Genomic DNA, 20,588 nt, shown 5'->3' with positions numbered 1-20,588 from the left:
AGAACGCATCAAGGAAATGGAACTGCAACTCAATCACCTTCAGTTCATACATAATCACCCCTAAGTTACAGGATGCAGGAAAATGGGTGACTGTCAGGAGAGGGAAAGGAAATGGACAGCCAGTGCAGATTAGCCCTGTGGCCATTCCCCTCAATAATAAGTATACAGTTTTGGATACTGCTGAGGGAGATGCCCTACCAGGGCGAGCCACACCAATCAGGTCTCTGGCACTGAGACTGGGGCTGTGGACAGAAGAGAAGTGGGGAGGATCATCGGATTCCATGATTAGAGGAGTAGACATGATATTTTGTGTGAGTTACAGACGCCGGGTTGATATGTTGCCTCCCAGGTTCCAGAGTCAGGGACATCTCAGTTCAGATCCATGGCATCCTAAAGGAGGAGGGTGAGCAGCTAGCAGTCTTGGTACATATTGGCACCAATGATACAGGCAGGAAAAGCAAGGAGGTCCTTAAAGAGAACATTTAGGGAGCTCAGTAGAAAGCTGAAAAGCAGGACTTCCTGGATAGCAATCTTCAGACTGCTGCCTGCACCATGCACCATTAAGGGAAAGAACAGGATGGTTTGGCAGGTGAATGTGTGGCTGAGAAACTGGTGCAGGGGGCAGCGTTTTAGACTTATTTATTAATTAATTTATTGAGATACAGTGCAGAATAGGACCTTTCAGCCCTTCAAGCGGTGCTGCCCAAGTTCACAGACGATACGAAGCTAAATGGAGGCACAGGTAGTGCTGAGGAAGCAGGGAGGCTGCAGAAGTACTTATACAGATTAGAAGTATGACCAGTGATGTGGCAAATGGAATACAGTGTATAATCATGCATTTTGGTAGAAAATAAAAGCATAAGCTCTTTTCTAAACATGGAGAAAATTCAAATATCTGAAGTGCAAAGGGACTTGGGAGCCCTCATGTGAGATTCACTTTGAGTCGGAAGTGAAAAAGGCAAATGTTAGCATTCACTTCGAGAGGACTACAGTATAAAAGCAAGGACGTAATGCTGAGGCTGTGGAAGGCACTGGGGTGGCCTCACGGAGCATCATGAGTAGTTTTGTGTCCCTTGTTTTGAGAAAGGATGTGCTGACATTGGAGAGGGTTCAGAGGAGGTTCATGAGTATGATTTTGGGAATGAAAGGATTATCAAATGAGAAACAGTTGATGGTTCTGTGCCTTTACTCACTGGAATTTAGAAGAATGAAGGTTTATCTTATTGTACCCTATTGACTGTTGAAATGAAAAGATGGAGTGAATGTGGAATTACGTTTCCTATGATGAGGGAGTCTAGGACCAGCAGGCACAGCCTCAGAGTAGAGGGTCATCCATTTAGAACAGGGATGATGGGAAATTCTTTAGTCAGAGAGTGGTGAATCTGTGGAATTCAATGCCACAGATGGCATTGCAGGCCAAATCACTGGGTATGTAAAGATGGAGGTTGGTAGGCTCTTGATTCGTCAGGGCGTGAAAGGATACAGGGAGAAGGCAGAAGAATGGGGTTGAGAGGGAGATAGTGAAATGGTGGAGCAGACTCGATGGGCCTAATTCTGCTTCAATGTCTTCTGGTCTTATTCCAGCATCAAGTTTTCAGATGTAAATATATTTAGATGCAGGTATGGATATATAGATCAAGTAAGTGGGTGAAAACCTGGCAAATGTAGTTTAATGAGTGAAAGTGTGATATCAATTCAGAAAAATCAAAAGAAAGATAAATTTCTTTTAAGATAAAGTAGATACATTTTTGAAAGATTGGAAAATTAAGAGTTAAGGAGATCTAGTCCAGAGGCAGCTCTGAGAACTGGTGTAGATGAGATATGGCGGAGCAGACTGGAGAGGCCACGTGGCCTATTCCTGCTCCTGGCTTCTTTTCAGCACCCTATGGCACTCAGCACCTATATTATTGGGTCTTTCAGATTTTGTTTATCTCCTCTAAATCACAAACATCCCTTCTTTCTCTCCACGCATGCTCATTCTTTGCAGCTTAAAACATGATTATTGGTTCTAACTTTTATTGATTTTGATGAAGGGACATCAACATGAAAATGAATGTCTCAGTTTCACAGATGCTAACAGGATTTAGCTTTTAATCCATTATTGAAGATGCTTTAGCCCTTAATTTATCCTTTATCTTCAAAGACTTTCAACTTCTTCCTCAGCATGAATGCCGATATAATGCTCGTTTTAGTGTGGTTTGGGAGTTGCAGGTTTGGCATTTATTTCCACTTCTTAATTGTTCTTAAAATAGTGTTCATCTACTTTTTTTTGAACTACTGTCATCTTGTAAGTGAAGTTTGTCTGGCTCAGTGAAAACAAAATCCAGTACACCAACAGGGTACAACACCAAAGGAATCAGAACCAGAGTTAGGTTTATTGTCACTGCCTTATATGCTATGAAATGTGTTGTTTTATGCTGGCAATGTGGTGAAGACATAAAATTAGTATAAATTACAAAATGTTACGAGTCATTCAGAATTCTGATGGCAGGTGGAAAAAGGCTGTTCCTGAATTATTGAGAGTGGTCTTTAGGATCCTGTACCTCCTACCTAATGGTAGTAATGAGAAGAGGACATGTTTCAGGTGATTAAGGTCTTTAATGATGGATGCTACCATCCGGAGGCATCGACACTTTAAGATGGTGGGAAGGGTTGAACCTGTGAAGGAGCAAGCTGAGTCAAAAACATTCTGCAGCCTCTTGTGATCCTGTGCATTAGGGCCTCCATACCAGACTACGATGCAGTCGGACAGGACAGTCTCCACTGCACATCTTTAGTAGCTTGAAAGGGTTTTAGTTGACGTACTAAATCTCCTCAAACACCTAATGAAAAAGAGCCTTTATCATGATTGAATCAGTGTGTTAGGCCCAGATCAGGTCCTTGGAGATACTGACACTTAGGAACTTAAAGTTTTCACCCTCTCCAAAGCGAATCCTTCAGTGAGGACCTGTGCAGTGGCATTCCATTATCACCGAAGCTCCTATCCGATTTTTACGCAATCACTTTACAGCAGTTGTGACCAACAGTCATGGCTCAATTCCCACTGCTATCTGAAAGGAGTTTGTAAGTTTCTCCCCTTGACTGTGTGGGCTTCCTCCCTCATTCCAGAGATGTATGGTGAGTTGGTGGTACTTGGAACATGCCGACACCAGCAGGTAGTACCCGCCACAATCCCCAGACTGCGTTGGTCATTGATGCAAAAACAGCACCTTTCACTGTATGTTTTGATGTGACAAATGAAGCTAATCTTTAATTTTTTTAAAAATTTGATCCAAGGCTTTGATAAGATCTGAGGTTGAGTGGTCCTGATAAAAATCCAAACTAGGCATCAGATTATTGGTAGAGTCCATTTAAGAGCACTGTTAATTACAGCTTCCTTCATTGAACAAGATTTAATGCAGACTGATTGGGCAGTAATTTACATTTGTCATATCATCTTTGCAGAACACAATTTTTCAGTCAGGTAGATGCCAGTGATGTAACAGTTCGACATTAGCCTGACATTAATAGCTGATAAAATAATGGAACTCAATGTTGAAATACAAAATGCAAATAAGTAGCAATATCCTAATGCTCAATATGGAGTAAAAGAGAAAGATTAGACATGAGAATTTTTTTTACAATAATAATTAAAACAAAGTATCTTACAAGGGCAAAAAAAATCATGCATATGAAACAAAACATATCAGCAAAACACACCAAAACAGGGACTTAGAAATAATAGGACAGCAATTTTACATTAATTTTCCCAAAGGCACTGCCAACAAATTGGACAGCTATTATTTTTAATTACCATGCTAAAAGAAATCTTGCACATAACACGAGTTATCTCAAATAAACTGTTGCTAATCTATGATAGCCAAAAGCATATGCTTTTCCAGGAATTGTAAATGGAAAAAAAAATCATCCATATACACGCATTCAGATTACTTCAAAGTCACTCAATAAAACGAAGAACAGAATACCCAAATGAAAATTGTATTATGTAAAAGAATGACAAAGAACTTCTCATCTGTTTGATATGGACAGCAACTTGCCAGGGAGTTGTTGAAACTTCAAGTTCAATGTTATAAGCAACACACACAAAATGCTGCCGGAACTCAGAAGGACAGGCAGCATTTATGGAAAAAGAGTATAGTCAAAGTTTTGGTCCAAGACCAGCTCAGCAGGACTGGGAAAAAAAAGATGAGGAGTAGATTTAAAAGGTGGGGATGGGGGAAGGGAGGGAGAAACAACAGGTGTTAGGTGAAACTGGGAGGGGTAGGAGTGAAGTAAAGAGCTGGAAACTTGATTGAATCTAATAGCAGAGGACAGAAAGTCATGGAAGAAGAGGGGGAGGAGCGCCAGAGGGAAGCGATGGGTGGGCAAGGTGATCAGGTGGCAAAGTGAAAGGGGATGGGGAATGGTGAAGGAGATTGGGGGGGGGGGGGGCATGGGAAGAGGCATACCAGAAGTTTGATAAATTGATGTTCATGCCATTAGAGGTTGGAGGCTACCCAGATGGAATATAAGGTTTTGTTCCTCCAACCTGAGTGTGGCTTAATTGTGACAGGCCTTGAATTGACATATCGGAATGGGAAGTGGAATTAAAATGGGTGGCTACTGGGAGATCTCGCTTCTTCTGGCGGATGGAGCGTAGGTGCTCAGTGAAGTGGGCTCCCAATCTACGTTGGGTCTCACCAATATACAGGAGGCCACACCAGGAGCACTGGAGAGAGTATATAACCCCAACAGACTCACAGGTGAAGTGTCGCCTCACCTGGAAGAACTGTTTGGGGCTCTGAATGGTAGGGAGGGAGGAGGTGTAGGGGCAGGTATTGCACTTGGATCCACTTGCAGAGATAAGTGACAGGAGGGAGATCAATGGGGAAGGACAAATAGACAAGGGATCCCTCCGGAAAGCAGAAAGTGGTGGGTGGAGGCGTGGGGAGATGTGCTTGGTGGTAAGTTATTATAAGTGCAGCTTTTAGCAATTTTATATGCTTATGCACAAACTTCAGCTTCCCTTGTTCTTATATGAATTTCGAATAGGCCACAAATTCTAGATTGAATTAGTAACATTATCAATACAGTTTTGACAGTCATTTTGTTTGCCCTATATACAAAAAAAAAGCTGATTTTAACTGTAATTTGATTGGAAAAAATCTGCTGAAATTGCGAGAGACATAAAAATAGTTACTTGCCGTTATAATGGAGGCCCATAGAACATTGTAAAACTGGTCGTAAAAATCAAAGGACATTTTTGATATTGGATCTGGGTGACAGTTCTTTATCTGAATTACCAGGTAGATTTGATAGTGCTGGGAAGGAAAACACATTTTTCAAATAATGCTTACCTGTCAACCAAGTCCACTTCATCACATTTCCTCAGCCTCTCCCCACATTCATACAGATCAAAAAATACACTCAAAAACAAACACCCACAGCATTTCTGTGGTAAAAAAAAACCTAAACTCTGCATAAAGAACTTTGTCTGGATCTTAATCTCAGGACTCTCGAGATTGTCAGTCCTTTACTCAGTGATCTGCTGGGGACCTTGAAGATTCCAATTAAACCCACAATTAAAAGGTTCTCATATTAATGAAGTTATTTTGATCGTGCAGTAGGTAAGTGGAAAAGGCAGCTAGCTCAGTATATTGTGAAAGGCAGTGTGCTTTTGTAATTATTAGAGCAAGTTAGAAACACATTGAACTTTGATTCTTATTTTCAAAGAACGCAAGGAAATACACATCCTCAAAATATGTTCTTCATTCAGTTATTTTGTAATCAACAAAGCAACTATTGCTCAGATGGTGCAGGTCTTTTTAAACACAATTTCCAGTCTTCTTCCACAAGGAGGCAAATCTGCATGTCAATACAAATGATCCCAATGGCTATTATTGAGGCTACGGGTTTGTTTTGTAGGCAATACCAATATTCAATACATACATTCCTGAGCACAGGGCACATGAGCTTTTCATACAGAAAAGACAAACAAGAATATTTCCTATAAAAACTCAAGTACATCACTTGTACGAAAAGAAGCAAAGAATTTAACATACTGATACGCATTTTAATCAATCAACTTTAAAAGGCAATAGTTGCAGACAAAGTTATGGATTAGTTAAGTGTGATTTGGCGAAGATGATCAAGGCAGCCAGAATGAATGTTTGTCGCACTCCTCCCAACAGAGGAGAGGGGCAAGGGGTTGAATGGTCAAGCCCCTAGGTCCGAGATGAACTGGCGTTTCTCTAAGTGAATGAGGAGGTCACCCAAATCTCAATATGCCCATGTGGCACACCCTAGAAATCTAATGAAGGGCAGAAAACAAAGATCCCAGTACTACCGGTCCCTGCTGCAAAGAGTTGGCAGTTGGAGATATCACACAGGACAGAAAACCCATGTGTTCTCTTGGAAGCCCAGCAATAAAAAAAAAGTGAAGTCAAGGCTGATGGGCTTGCATCAACCAAAATTTGGATTACTCCCACATCCACTGCACCAAATGGCCTGGTCATCAGGAAGATTCTGACATTAAATAGAATAGAATTGATGGGGTTCCAGGGAACTTTCCTGGCTCAGACCAATGAAGCTGACTTACCAGGTCAAGTGCTCCCTGAATCTGGTCTGACAAGTTGACCTAATATGGAATGCAAGTCTCTGCAGTAGACACTTGAGATATTTGAAGACCGATACCAACAGAAGTATTTTATCTAAGTAGTCTATCTCTAGAAATTTCCTTTGGGCCAGGCTCGCGGTTCACTACAAATTACAATAGTGTGACTCAGCTGAAGTAACACATCTGCCAGCATATGTTGGCCTGGTCAAACATTCAAGCATCAAGTCCTCATGCAACAGGAATTTAAATTTACAATGATGAAATAACCTTCAGCAAGGAGGCAAGTTTGCACTTGAGATTTTCTTGTTTTCTTGGGAGGGGTTTGCCTTGGAAGGAGAAAAGAAGAAATAAAACAATGGTAAGTTAATGTAAACATTTTACATTTCTGGTTTCTGAATCTTCGAAGTTCAATAAATAAGAGAAAGTCAACACAAATAGTGCAACGGTATTATAACCATAATAAGGAGCATCATCTCAGGCAAGATGAATTATTTTAAGTTCAAGTAGGCATAAATAACCCGACCACTCAATCTCCATATATATCCAGTCGTATCCTTTGTCACCTACCATCCCAAAGGTCAAAAACCACAACTATCAGAGAACTGTTCACTGGGGAAAGTCAACCAAGGCCCTTTTTCCAAAACAGACAAGTGTGGCTTAAGTTGAAGAGAAAGAGGTGTGGAGAAAACACAGGGACTGTGTGCGATGGAAGGAGATTAAAGTTGTCGAAGTAACAACTACTTAAAGAATAATCAGCAAGTAGAACAAAATGCTAACAAGACTGAAATATAAATTAAAAAGGTGCAGGCAAAATAATAGCCACAAGATGAGTTGCTGTTCAAGCTCTCATTGGAGTAATACAAGTGACAGCAGACAGGACTGAGTGGCAATGGATGGAGAATAGACGTGATGGGCTACAAGAAGCTCAGAGACAACAGAGAGGAGTGATGCAAATTGGTTCCACATCAGGCAGAGTCCTCATCTTCAGAGAAGGCACGTTGCAATGCATGGAACTTAATGCAGTGCAACTATTTCACATGAACACCTCCTTATTGATAAATATGACTAACTTTATATCAATTTGTATTGTTTTGTTCCAAGTGGTATTTTTAATTTAATTGTTACCTTGACACCTTTGGTCTGTATCCTGAGTATTGATTCTCTTCTCCGCCATTTCTCCTCTCCGCAGCTTAAAACACGGTTCACTTATTTTTCCAGTCATAACAAAAAGTCCTGAGCAGAAATGTTGATTCTTTTTTTCTGCATGGAGGATTCTGTTTGACCTACTAAGTACCTTTTTCATTCTGTGTGTGTTCCAGACTTCTAGCATCCGGAGGTTTTGGTTGGAAGAACTCATTGGTCACAAAAGAAACAAGGTAAACATCTACACACACACACACACACACACACACACACACACGAAGAAAAAGCAGCACTCAGTAGTTGTGCAATTCACAATTTATTTACTGAAGGAGAAGATTAGGACAAAACATCAAACCAAATACAATACAATCAAAACACCAGAGGCAGTAAAACCCACCATGCAGTCTCCTCTGTTCCCCTTCCACTTAAATTTAAAACAAAGTAGTCCTTCTCAACATAGCACCATCCGCAGAGTGAATATGATTTCACTCCCATTTTCTTGTGATTTTGTTTAAATTAACACTTGGCAGATCAGCTGCAGCTTCCCCCCTCCCCCCACCCCCACCCTTTCCAGGAGAACTTTAATCATTCTCATCTGTGTTTTTAATTGGCATATACAAGCTCTCCTGTAATGCAGGCAAAAGCATCCATAAGCCAAATAGGTCAAGTAGCTGTACGTACATGCAACATACTATAAAAGCACAAATTCAAGTTAACAGATACGTACTACATAGTCCACGCATACCTACGCAAGAACATGACCATTTCACAGAACTGGTACAGGCAGTAATCAAACAATCGAGGTACAGGAGACAACACGGGGTGGATAGAGGGTGGGGCTAGGGGAAGTATGCAAGGCAAAAGGTTCTTAATATTTAGCATTTCAAAAGCAGAAGGAAATTAATCTGGAAAACTAAAATTAAAATCTACAACCTATTCGGGGTTTGAAATACATTATGTAGGCACAGATTAATCTGAGTCCTCTTGTTTCAGCTTTGTAGGTCCAATGTGCTTGTTATGAATATAATGCTTTGTAAATGGTCACATCTTATTTTCACAATATTTTGACCATGGGTAGTAAGACTACAAATTACCAAATTGTCAAAGTACCATATTCCAACTCTTTAGATGAACTGTACAACTTTACAAAATTTAATCTAGGCACACAATGCCTTCATAAGTATTAAAAAACAATCTAATGAACATCTGGTGCTTCTGCATACAGTATTACGCTGGGCTTAATGTTAGAAGATTACAAGTGGACTCTAACATTGGAAGATATTTGTGGTCAGTCCCAGATATTGAAAGTATTTTGTATCACAAATCATGGAAGCCCAACTTACTGAATTAAAACAAAATTCTGACAAAAACTAATTTCATAAATTAATATTCAAGATCCAACTCAGTCAATTTTAAAAAAAAACAATGACCTGGAATTGCCAGAAAAGAGAAACTATCCAATCCAAAAATGGCGCTTTAGGATTCATTAAACCATGCAGAATACTCAATGATGACCACCTCTGTTTGTTCACTTGTGCAGCAAGTTAGGCATCTGCATTGCGATATTATTCAGTTACGTGGGCTTAACACTGGCACATAGATGTTCTCAGCCCTTGCTACAAGCCAAGAAAGATGCCCAATGCTTGCTGAGGGGTAAGACCAGCTAAACATTTCTGTGGATCAAATAGTGCATGCTCTTGTTGCAGTTATCTTGCTCACCAACTGCAAAGCACTCAAATGTCTATTCTTAAGCTCCCTAAACAAGATGCAACAATACAGATAGATAATTGCATTTCATTTTGTGATAGTTTCATTTAGTATGCACTCACTTAAAAAATTAGTAACCCTATGAAGTTTGATTAATCTTAAATGTTAGATAAGAATGAAAGGTCCAGGATAGCTTAACTTCGTGTCAGTATCTCTGCACAACTAAAGGAGTTATTACCCAGAATTAATGGAAGAACGAATAGAAAGCAGTGAGGAGATAAATGAAAAACTAAGTAGTTAATACTGTTGTGGGGTGGAAAACTATATTGAGATTTAAAATAAATACACTATCAAACTCAAAAATTAAGGAAACGATTTTCTTTACACTAGTACAACAGTTACAGTCGGTGTACTTCAAACCCTGAATATTCGCCACTATGGACTTCACTACCAGTAAAGTCACATGTATGACATGTCATTTTAATAGTTCCTGCCAAGCTGCATCAAAAATATTGTACACAACAGATAACTTATTTCCTCCAAGGGAACTGAGCATCAAAATGCTCTTTTCTGACAAGAATATGTAGTTTACTCAGGAAAAAAAAAAATTACACAAGATAATGAAAAATAGCTACATATAAACACAAGCAGAACTCTTCCTTTTAGCACCCGCATTGCATGTCGGTTCATGTGCACCTAATTTTCCTTGTTACGAATCACATTGAATAAAATGCAAAACATCAGAAACAATTAAGGAGACTCTTAAAGGAGAATTGTACATTCCCTGAATAATGAGAGAAGGAAAATAATCTAACAGTGCGATGCCAATGTATTACATTGTGTCGACGCTAAGTTTCTATTTATTGTGATTTGTAACCATTATAAAATGGAGTGAGGTACTGCACCACTACCTACAATGCAGTATTCAGCATTCTCCGTGGCTCCATGAGATGAGAAGCTGCAAATATTTTACACTGCCATTTCATCCAAAAATCAATCTAACAACAGCAGAACCCCTAATTAGTTGTGCTACATGTAAATCCTTAGAAGTCCTACTTTGATAGTCATTTTAAAGTCTCAGTACATCGGCACCACTTCTGCTACCAAGCTAGGTTGATTCAAGGTACCATTATGCAACTGAGGAAGGATTCCCTCAGGTGATGAAGACCAACTGCTGTTTCTTCTCGATGACACCCACTCAAACGATAAACTTCAGTTGAAAAATGGGTCCAACTCAACATCCATATTCACATCAGGTACCAGTTGATCAACTGCTTCTTTTTCATTAGCACCATATCCGGAACTAGAAGCTGAAAAATCAGAGGCAAACCAAGGGTGGTCCAAGATTTCCCGGGATGTTAGCCTTTCCAAAGGCTCACGACGCAAAATGCTACGGATAAGGCATTTTGCTCGTGGGGAAAGCGTTTCTGGAATGTTAAACTGGCCACGGCGAATTTTGCTAAAGAGAGAACCTGGCTCCACATCATGGAAGGGATACCGTCCAACAAGCATTGTGTACAGCATCACACCTAGACTCCACACGTCGGCGGCCTTACCAGAGTAGCTGCCATTAGTGTTAAGAATCTCAGGGCTCACATACGCTGGACAACCATGCTTGTCTGAAAGAGCATCATCTTCACCATTTAAGATGTAAGCATCCTCAAGACTTTCCAATTTTACTTGTGTCCTACAAAAGAGAGAAAAAAAATGTAACAAACAAACTGTCTAAAATGTCACCACACTTGAGATAGATCTTAAATTAGGAGGATACGGAGCCCATAAGACCATAAGACATAGGAGCAGAAATAGGCCATTCAACCCATTGAGTCTGCTCCACCATTCCATCATGGCTGATCCCAGATCCCACTCAACCCCATAAACCTGCTGTCTCACAGGTGAATGAATAGAAAAAGATAATGAATGAATACAAAAATAGGCATGCTGTTCAATTTTTCTCTATTTTACAGCAGTAGCACACATATGACAAGGCATTTCAAATTCCTTTGTTATATTTAGATTTTAAATTAGATAAGGTGTCAAAACTAACATAATATTTGGTAGAAGGTCTACAAAAACTAATGTATCTATGCTGTGAGCAGAGCATGCTGACTGGTGTTATAACCAAAAATAATTAAAGAACAAAATAGTAAATACTGGAAAAACTCCTCTAGTAAGGCAGTATATGTGGAGAGAGAAAAGATTTAACATTTCATTAAGATACTTTACCAGAATAGTCATGAATCTGAAATATCTGTCTTCAGATGCTGTTTCACCAGTTAGGTATTTCTAGTATGTACAGTGATTTATGTTTTTTTAAATTAGGGCAATGTGTCCTATCATTTTCAATGCACAGCATACCACCATGCAAGTCTCCACAACAGGTTTTTCAACCTTAAGATGGGATGAAATGCAAATTTAAGTGATGTCAAATTTGCCTCGTTTCTTCTATTTTTCCACAAAACTCGGCAGTTTTGCAAAAAAAAATTGAATAATAGATTAAAATATAGATCACATCATCATTCACAACCAGCAATCTATCAAAGTCATATTATGCAAAACAACAGATTAATCATGGACTTTTTTTTTGCAAAGACCCTACTAAAGACAGATGTATAAATGCCACAATTTCAGAAGAAAATAAAGTTTTGCATGTTAAAAATGTCAAAATGCAACAAAACACAGCTCTTTCAGTTAACCATGTGGAGAATCATAAACAATGCATGACTCATTAAAATTATAATTTTCCATACAGCCAAAACATCCTTAAAGCTAAGTTCTATGTCTGGAAATTGGAGCATTACTTTTAGTAATTTGGTACCTCCTACAACCAATCGCTTTGTTGTGCAAGATTACAGTTGTGTATGGTTTTAAATCATTACTTTCTATAAATAATTTTTTTTAGTTATGGCTACTCTGCACCAAACCAGTTGAAGACCATTAACAAAAGTTTTTAGAATTCAAAATTCTCTCTCAACATTAAAGCACCCATTCTACTTTGTTTCTCCAGTCTAGAGGTTCCCTTATAATACTATACATCCAATAGAACATGCAGAAGATTCACAGATTGAGCTGTCACAGAATTTATCATTTACATCAACTGGGATTATTCCAATGTGCAAATTCCATCAATCATATTAACAAAAATTATGGACCCAATATAAAAAGATTACATTTGAAATAACATTAAAATGGAAATTATTAGAATAATTGGCAATGGTTCAAAACGAAACAAAGCATTCATACAACAGACAACTTCTCTAACAAAGCAGCAACTTGTTGAATCAAGAGCAAAAAAAACCAGATGCAGTTTTAAAGCAGACTACACAAATACTTCAGACTCCCACATCAATGACAGCTCTCTACAAAAACAAAGAGCACAGGCAAACAAAGCATTCTTCAAATGAACTCAAAACATCACTGTGCAACTAAATACAAAATTCTAATTACATAATTTGGGCAGGAGTGTCCCAATTTATTTTGTTAACTGAACAGTTTTCTCCTACTTGAGGCACTTAATTTGGAAATCATGAGAGTTCTGCTTGCTTGACTCCTTAGTTAAATTGTCATTCAATAATGCACAGTAACAGAATTGTTGGGAGTGAGGGTTATTGAATTCTGCTTCAGGGTAACAAATTTCAGCCATTACATTTTCCCCAACTTATAATACCCCAACTCCTGTCTTGAACATCAATTGCATTTTAATACTGCTGCATATCAACCTACTTGGTGTCTCAACTGAATTACTTTCTATATTAGAAAATGTGATTAAAGAAAATCCGGTTGCTGATTACCTAGAGGCTGATTACCTGATTACCACATCAAGAAATGTGCTGTTGCCTGGTCAGATCTGCTGTTGACTATAAATGTTAAGAGAGAACACCCTGCAAACATTTCAACATCTGGACTCATACATAAAGAATAGTTACATGGGCAAGGCTCCAAGTCAGGCAAAAACCTTAATCAAACATGAGTCATTACATTCAAAAGACAAAGGCCAAAGGGACAATCATACTCTGATAGTATTAAAAAAAGGCAGCAGATCCTAAGCAAATGAAATTTCAATGTGACCAAACATTAGAAAGCTTATTGTGCCATGGGTGAACCCCATTTAATCCAAAATAACAAGCTACCTCTGGCAGCAAATGCAGCTACGGACATTTTCCTCTGCATTAAGCCTGCAACATAATTGAGAATACAAATCTTAAACTGGAGGCATGCAAACAACAGATTTGAGACACATTAAATTGATGAAGGTTCCAGAACCCCCTACTGTCTTTGAGTGGAACATCACAATGGTGAGACCAAGGTAGTTAGACCCCTGGAGCATTTATCCTTAATGTACTTCCAAAACATAGTGCAAAAAGAAAACTTTAACAGATAAGCCATTATGTAAAACTGTGCCAGTACTTCTGTTTTGATGAAAAGTGAATAGACCAACAGTAGAAGGGAGCCAAAAGTATATCATTTAAGGACATTACGCCCAAAATGCATCTTGGAGGATAACACACCTCAAGGTACCAACTGCAAAGGCCTTTTATGTGCCTGTAAGTGTCACTGTAGGACAATACAAATAATCAAAGTATTGCCAGTTGCATGAAAATCAGCATTACACAAAATAAATTAAAATTTGCAAACTCAAATGTTGCTGTTATAATTAAGTTCATACGTTACCCAAAACTATAATTTTAAATTAGCTACCTATTCCTTAAACTGTTGGATTATAGCTTGTGATATTCCAATCATTCCTCAAGTTTGGTTAATAATATTATAAAGTTCATTTAATTATAAACATTTCTGAAACATCTCATTACTCCCCATCCTTATCTTAAAGGGTACCCTTATATAGAAACTTATGATCAAGCAGTGTATGTGAAGTTTACTCTCAACATTCTCATTTAAGAAGCATAACATCAGAGTTCGCATAATTTGTCAGCTCAGTGTTCACACCCACTTAAACAGTCTAAATACTCTGAAACCAGAGGAAGAAACACTACTAAAAGTTGCCAATTATCTATCAGATACCTCATTACATCACTGGAGATTCAGTTTTGCCCAGAAATTCTTCTGTTACCCAAAACCATTATGGAATTGAACCCATTCTTTGCAACTACTGTTGTCTTAAGTGATGTAAAACTGCTTGAAATAAAGACCAACTTACTATGCAAGCAAGTCACTTTTCAGCTACACATGCAATTTCCAACGTACTGTGTTCACAGCTCAAGGTGATTACTGAATGCAGGCACACCCTTTAGAATCTTGCTACCTAAACCTCTTTCCCACCAATCCATCTTCCTTTCAGTTTAAACATCAGGCATTCAGTCCTACTTGCAATAAGCAACATCCTATTTGCCTTACAGTACAAATGGAGTGAAAGGAGTACTTTAAAGCTCTGGGCACTATGTTGCATATTAAGCAATCAAGTGATGGATTTTTTGTTAAACTAGCCATATTAAATACCCAACAAAAATGAATACAGAAACCCAATACATTAAAATAATACCACCATAAGTTTAAAAATGGATGACAAGCCATGGGAAGGTTGTTGTATTTTTAAAAAGGCAGAGCTATTTTTGTATTCTGCATTTAATTACTTTGATGTTTAACTAGTGGAATGGTGCCGCAGCAACAACCTGGCACTCAATGTCAGTAAAACGAAAGAGCTGATTGTGGACTTCAGCAAGGGCAAGACAAAGGAACGCATACCAATCCTCATAGAGGGATCAGAAGTGGAAAGAGTGAGCAGTTTTAAGTTCCTGGGTGTCAAGATCTCTGAGGATCTAACCTGGTCCCAACTTATCAATGTAGTTATAAAGGCGGCAAAACAGCGGCTATACTTTTTTAGGAGTTTGAAGAGATTTGGCATGTCAACAAATAAACTCAAAAGCTTCTATAGTTGTACTGTGGAGAGCATTCTGACAGGCTGCATCACTGTCTGGTATGGGGTGGGGTGGCTACTGCACAGGACCAAAAGAAGCTGCAGAAGGTTGTAAATCTAGTCAGCTCCATCTTGGGTACTAGCCTACAAAGCACCCAGGACTTCCTTAAGTTGTGGTATCTCAGAAAGGCAGCGTCCACTATTAAGGACCTCCAGCATCCAGGGCATGCCCTTTTCTCACTGTTACCATCAGGTAAGAGGTACAGAAGCCTGAAGGCACACACTCAGTGATTCAGAAACAGCTTCTTCCCCTCTGCCATCCGATTCCCTAAAGGGCTACTGAATCTTTGGACACTAACTCACTTTTTAAAAAAATATATACAAAGCAGTATTTCTGTTTTAGCACTTCTTAAAAAAATCTATTCAATATACACAGTTGATTTACTTGACTATTTTTTTTCTCTCTGCTAGATTACTATTGCATTGAACTGGGGCAGTCGAGTTAACAAATTTCACGTCACATGCCGATGATAATAAACCTAATTCTGATGTACTTTCAGGTGTATATTTTCAATGCCTAATTGCATCAGGTTTGTAAGTGACAAGCTCCTCTTCAACACTAGCAGCCTGATTTACTCAGGCAATCTGGTCGTCATCATTGGACGACGGTACGCCCTAGCAAGTTTAAAATCTATTCATTAAAAAGCTTCTTTTAAGCAAATCGGTGGTTCAGAAGGCAATTCCCAGTGTTGATATCCAAGCAGTTTATGAACAGGACACATGGAAAAAGTATGGGGATTTAAAATGAAAGAGAGGGAAAAAACAGCTGTTTGGCGAGTGAAAAGGAAACTACCACTGCCAATACCTTCCCATTGCTTTGTGAATGAGACCACAGAGCAATATGCCGGAAATGCATTTTCGTCGCCATAGAGACACGAGGAACTTGCCACCGGGTCAGCCTACTTCACCACACCGCCTCCCAGAGCTCGACGTAATTATTCCTGGTCACGGGAATGGGGGTCTCACCCGTTGCGGGCTTCGCCAGGTGCTTGTACTATCCCATGCACAGGAGCGTCCCGGCACACAGCAAACCTCAAATGCTTGTGGTTAAGCAAAAGCGCATGATGCAACCCACGGGTCAAAGATTTGAGTTTTCAAAATAGCATATAATACTGCTAACTAAAATCGCCTTCCATAATATGGTGTGCATTCACATTCGGCGTTTAAACATTAGAACTGCCCTCCCATTTTTCTATCAGTGGACGGGCAATTAGCGACTGTGAACATTTTCCCCTGCGGACACAGGTGCCGGGGGCTATACCTGTATATTGGTGTGGGATGTGGCGCACCAAAGCGTGTTCCTACTAAACCCTCAACGCCTACCCCTTCCTCTTCCTCCCAGACTAAACAGCAATGTCGCCTCAAGTTTCAGCTTAAGTTGTGTTAATCTAAAGAATTGCTGGAAAGAGAGAAGGCAATAAATTAAGATATTCAAAGCGTGAGAATATTAGTCTTGTACCCTCGGGTAAACCATGTCTTTATCTGCATGTAATATGCAAACTCCAATACACAATGCAATAGCACGTGGGTCACTGCAAATACACAAAATAGGCGCAGTCTTTTTGTTTAATTGTTCCACTGCACCAGCTACAAAGCCATCTCCTTCCGCCACTAGCCCACTAGAGTTTATGACCTAGGTATCACTGCGTGGGAAGGACATACAGTATCTTGCAGCAAGGCAGCCCATCTACGTCTGCGGTTGTGATACCCTAGTTTGCTCCTCTAGCAACACAACACACAGTCAGCTCCAACTTAAACTGCAGTATTCAGAGTCCAGTAAAAAAAAATGCGCCAGAGTGCCGTGCTCCAAGAAAAAGCACCGTAGATATCAATCTTCTGTTTTATTTTAAGGGGAAGGCAAATATAAACTTAAAATAAGTGAATTACATTGAGGAAATACCCTTTAAATATGACAAGTAAAACATAATCTCGTGAAGCCTAAAACATACTGCCAGTTTCTGGGACAATGATTAACCGTGTTTTTGTTTTTAAAAGTGGATATTTGGTAGAGTTACAAACTTAAATCAATTGCCCAAATCTTCGTCTGCAACGTAATACAGAGTTGCTTTAAATATTTATCAAGCGAAGTAAACGTCATTGACAAGGGATATCATTGGAGGAGGAGTGTAATACTTTTAAACAAATTATAGCGCGTCCTTTCTTACACCTCTGCGGCCTAACAATTATAATGTATAAAATTATTTGCGTTTACATCTGGCAGATTAACACGACAATTGTTAAATCTCACCGTTCTTCGTCTTTAAATACAAATTTCCTTAATTTGAGATCTCGCAGTACCACGCCATTATCGTGGCAGTGCGCTACAGCAGACGTTATCTGGTAGAATAATCTTGCTGCTTCATCCTCTTTGAGCCTTTTGCAAGTGCGAACAAATGAGTGCATATCCCCATGGCTCTTTTCAAAGAAAACGTACGATCTTTGTTCCCCTAGAAGAATTTCAGTTATCTGATTGATGCCTTCATGTGCAGACAAACAAAAATATGCTGCTAATGTTTCTTGATATCGACCAATATCGAATACCTGTGGAAACAAAACAAATTAAGTTGCGCACCTTTCCCCGCCACTCCGAAAAGTAACACAGTGATTCAACCTATTGATTGTTCTGCTACAAAAAAACTCAAGGCTAAAACCCTGCATCCAATACAGCGGTCTTTATATTAAGTTTTCTTACTCCGTAGCTTCAGAGACAAATTAAACCGAAACTGAACTATTGGCAAATGAAAGAACAACTGCTGTTTAAATTTCAGAAATATACTTATTTCTTTAAAGGAAAGCTCGCATTTCTGGCACTATTTTCACATTAACAAAGAGACTGCACGTTCATGCATTTGCACTAGTGTATTGTGTTATGCTGCACGCGCGCACATAATTGATGTTGAACCAAATGGCGTTTCATTGATCAAGGTATTGGTAATTGTTATTTTTTTTACCTTACAAATGAGCTCCTCGCCGCTATGCAAATGCACTGCCCCAAGAACGTGGTCACCCTCTAATGGCTCCAACAATAGATACTGTCCGATTTGAGAAATGCAATGACACGAGTTAGGGGTTTCGGGTGGGCTGGGAGAGCCTAGGTTCGGGCTGAAACTCTGGCTGCAGTCACTAGTCCTCACACAAGATAATTCTTCATATTCGTGGTGAGTCTTATGCCTCGATCTTCCATGCCTTACAATGGTGATTGGACTGGATCTCTGTATGCTCATGGGGCTGTAAATAGAAGTCCTCTCAAAAATAGATTCACTGACAAGCGTTCAGACAGTATTTTAGGAAGGATTTTACTCAGTAAACCTACTGTGAGAGCGTTTCCCCCTCGTTTTTCGTACTTTGGTCTAGGCTTGTAGATCCAGTAGTGAGTTTCCTTTCAAATAAAAAAAAATCAGGAGTAAAAGAGGTTTCTTTATTATAAGATAAGCACCATTTGGAGTAACAATGTTAGACTATTTTTATTGCTACAGTTTTTGTCTGTTGCATAGAACGTTGTGATGTGTCAGATTTAAAGCACACAATCAACTGGAGTTCTCGAAGCGGAACGTGGAACGCCAACTCACAATGCTTTTGTTCTTGTGGCTACGAGGGGGCATTCGCCGCAGCGAACACAAGAAAGAGTCGCCGAAGCGCTCGCAGACAAGCCAACCAGGTGGCAACTCAACTCCTCGCCCTCCAACTCTAGGTGGCGTCCGATCTCCTCTCTCGCCGTCTTTCTCCTTGCAGCTGGAAACAAATAGCCTCAAACTATCATAAAACAAGAGTATGGCATTCACTCTCTTGTCATCTGTTTTGCAACGTCCAGCAAGTAAAACTTTAAGGGAATTTCTTTTGCCCACACGCGCTCTCTCATGAGCAAGTCTTTGGCTGACGATTTCCTTCCGATATTGGCGAGCAGCAATGTGTGTTTATATAATTATATAAAATAAAAAAGGTAACAGTCAAGGACAAAAGATCAATCGTATCGTGTTCCACCGTGCACAGTCTGTTTCTTCCAAAACTCCGAATCAAACACAGCGATGGCTTTAAATATCTCAAAAAAGAACTCCCGATGCGTTTGCTACTGCACAGTTGTTCAGATGACGATCTTGGATGCACAATTTTTTGGCAAAACAAAATCCAAACCAAACCCCAAAAAATCTGCAGCTTGTTTGCTCTAAAGTAAGGGATGGCCGACAGGACCAGGCCAATCCCTCTCAGCAACAGCCGATATAAGACATTTTCAATCGCCGTGTGTTACTTACGTGGCTGCAATCTGAATAATGTCAGCAGCACTCACACTTACTTACATTAAATGCAATCGCTGACTGCGGTCCACTGCGCCTCACACTAACCTGATAAGTAATCAGCCCGCCTCCCGTTTCCACTGACCTGTCAATAACACAAACATTATGTGATGCATTGGATAAAATAAGTGTCAATCAAATCGTGCGTCACTTCTGGTGCTTATATTAGGCTGATCTTTACCTCACTTCGTTAAGTAGGTGATATCCCTCCGCATAGAGCGTACGGCTGTAACCTTCCTAGTCTCTTGTTATACTTGCAGATAATTCGTTATGTGACTCATAATAAGCCTCCAAGCAGGTGTCGCTGTGAAAAGAGTTGAGTTTCGTGTGTTTAGTTTTAGTGCAGCGGAGGGAATACTTGGGATTTGTGCATCGGACTCTTTTCTTGTTACTTTGGTATTCAATGAAGTGGCAGCGGGTGCGGAGGGGGCTGCGAGGTGGTGAGTGGGCTCGCAACCTGATCCCGAGCAGCTGCGTCTCTTTATTCATAGTTATTCATAGAGGAGGTGAATGCTGAGTGAGTGTTGTGCAATACAGGCAGGAATGTAGTCAGCAGGAAGAAAGCCACAGGCAACAGCATTCTTTCTTGTTCACCATCTCCCAAAGTAAATGGGAATGTAATGATAACTCGCGTTTGGGGACAACGGCTATATATTTTCATAAACTGTTTTCTCGCAATATTCATATCTTGAATTTAGTCATATTTCGCGACTGGCAAATAGGCAAAACTAAGTTTGGAGAAGATGATTTCCAAAATTTAAAAAGTCACGAGGGCTTTATTAAATACCATACCATCATTGCCTTTAAAAGGTCATATGGCTTCCCTAGGTTTTCAATTACTGCGGCTTTGTGGTCCTTGTTGGTTCACTTTGAGTTTTTTTTTTGCATTGCTTTTGTTTGGCCTGTCTTCCAGTTC

General features: G+C 39.6%; 1 protein-coding gene across 3 annotated transcripts; it reads right to left on the bottom strand.

Moving 5' to 3' along the window:
* Positions 1–8,038: 8,038 nt before the first annotated feature.
* On the bottom strand, positions 8,039–19,728 carry trib2 (tribbles pseudokinase 2). 3 transcript variants are annotated; one of them, XM_073056936.1, is made up of 4 exons: positions 18,950–19,728; positions 18,332–18,759; positions 17,629–17,921; positions 8,039–11,132 (listed from the first exon to the last, which is right to left on the bottom strand). In XM_073056936.1, exons 2-4 carry the CDS (start codon positions 18,602–18,604, stop codon positions 10,658–10,660), a joined length of 1,041 nt encoding a protein of 346 aa, XP_072913037.1. In that variant the 5' UTR covers positions 18,605–18,759; positions 18,950–19,728; the 3' UTR covers positions 8,039–10,657. The 3 variants fall into 3 exon arrangements, with proteins under 3 accessions (XP_072913037.1, XP_072913038.1, XP_072913039.1); XM_073056937.1 differs by having other exon boundaries at positions 19,676–19,704; XM_073056938.1 differs by lacking the exon at positions 18,332–18,759 and having other exon boundaries at positions 19,676–19,708.
* Between the last annotated feature and the right edge of the window lie 860 nt (positions 19,729–20,588).

This window comes from Hemitrygon akajei, chromosome 9, assembly GCF_048418815.1.
Source record: "Hemitrygon akajei chromosome 9, sHemAka1.3, whole genome shotgun sequence".
In the NCBI taxonomy this organism is placed as follows: Eukaryota; Metazoa; Chordata; class Chondrichthyes; order Myliobatiformes; family Dasyatidae; genus Hemitrygon; species Hemitrygon akajei.
This window is presented reverse-complemented; position numbering and strand designations above follow the sequence as displayed.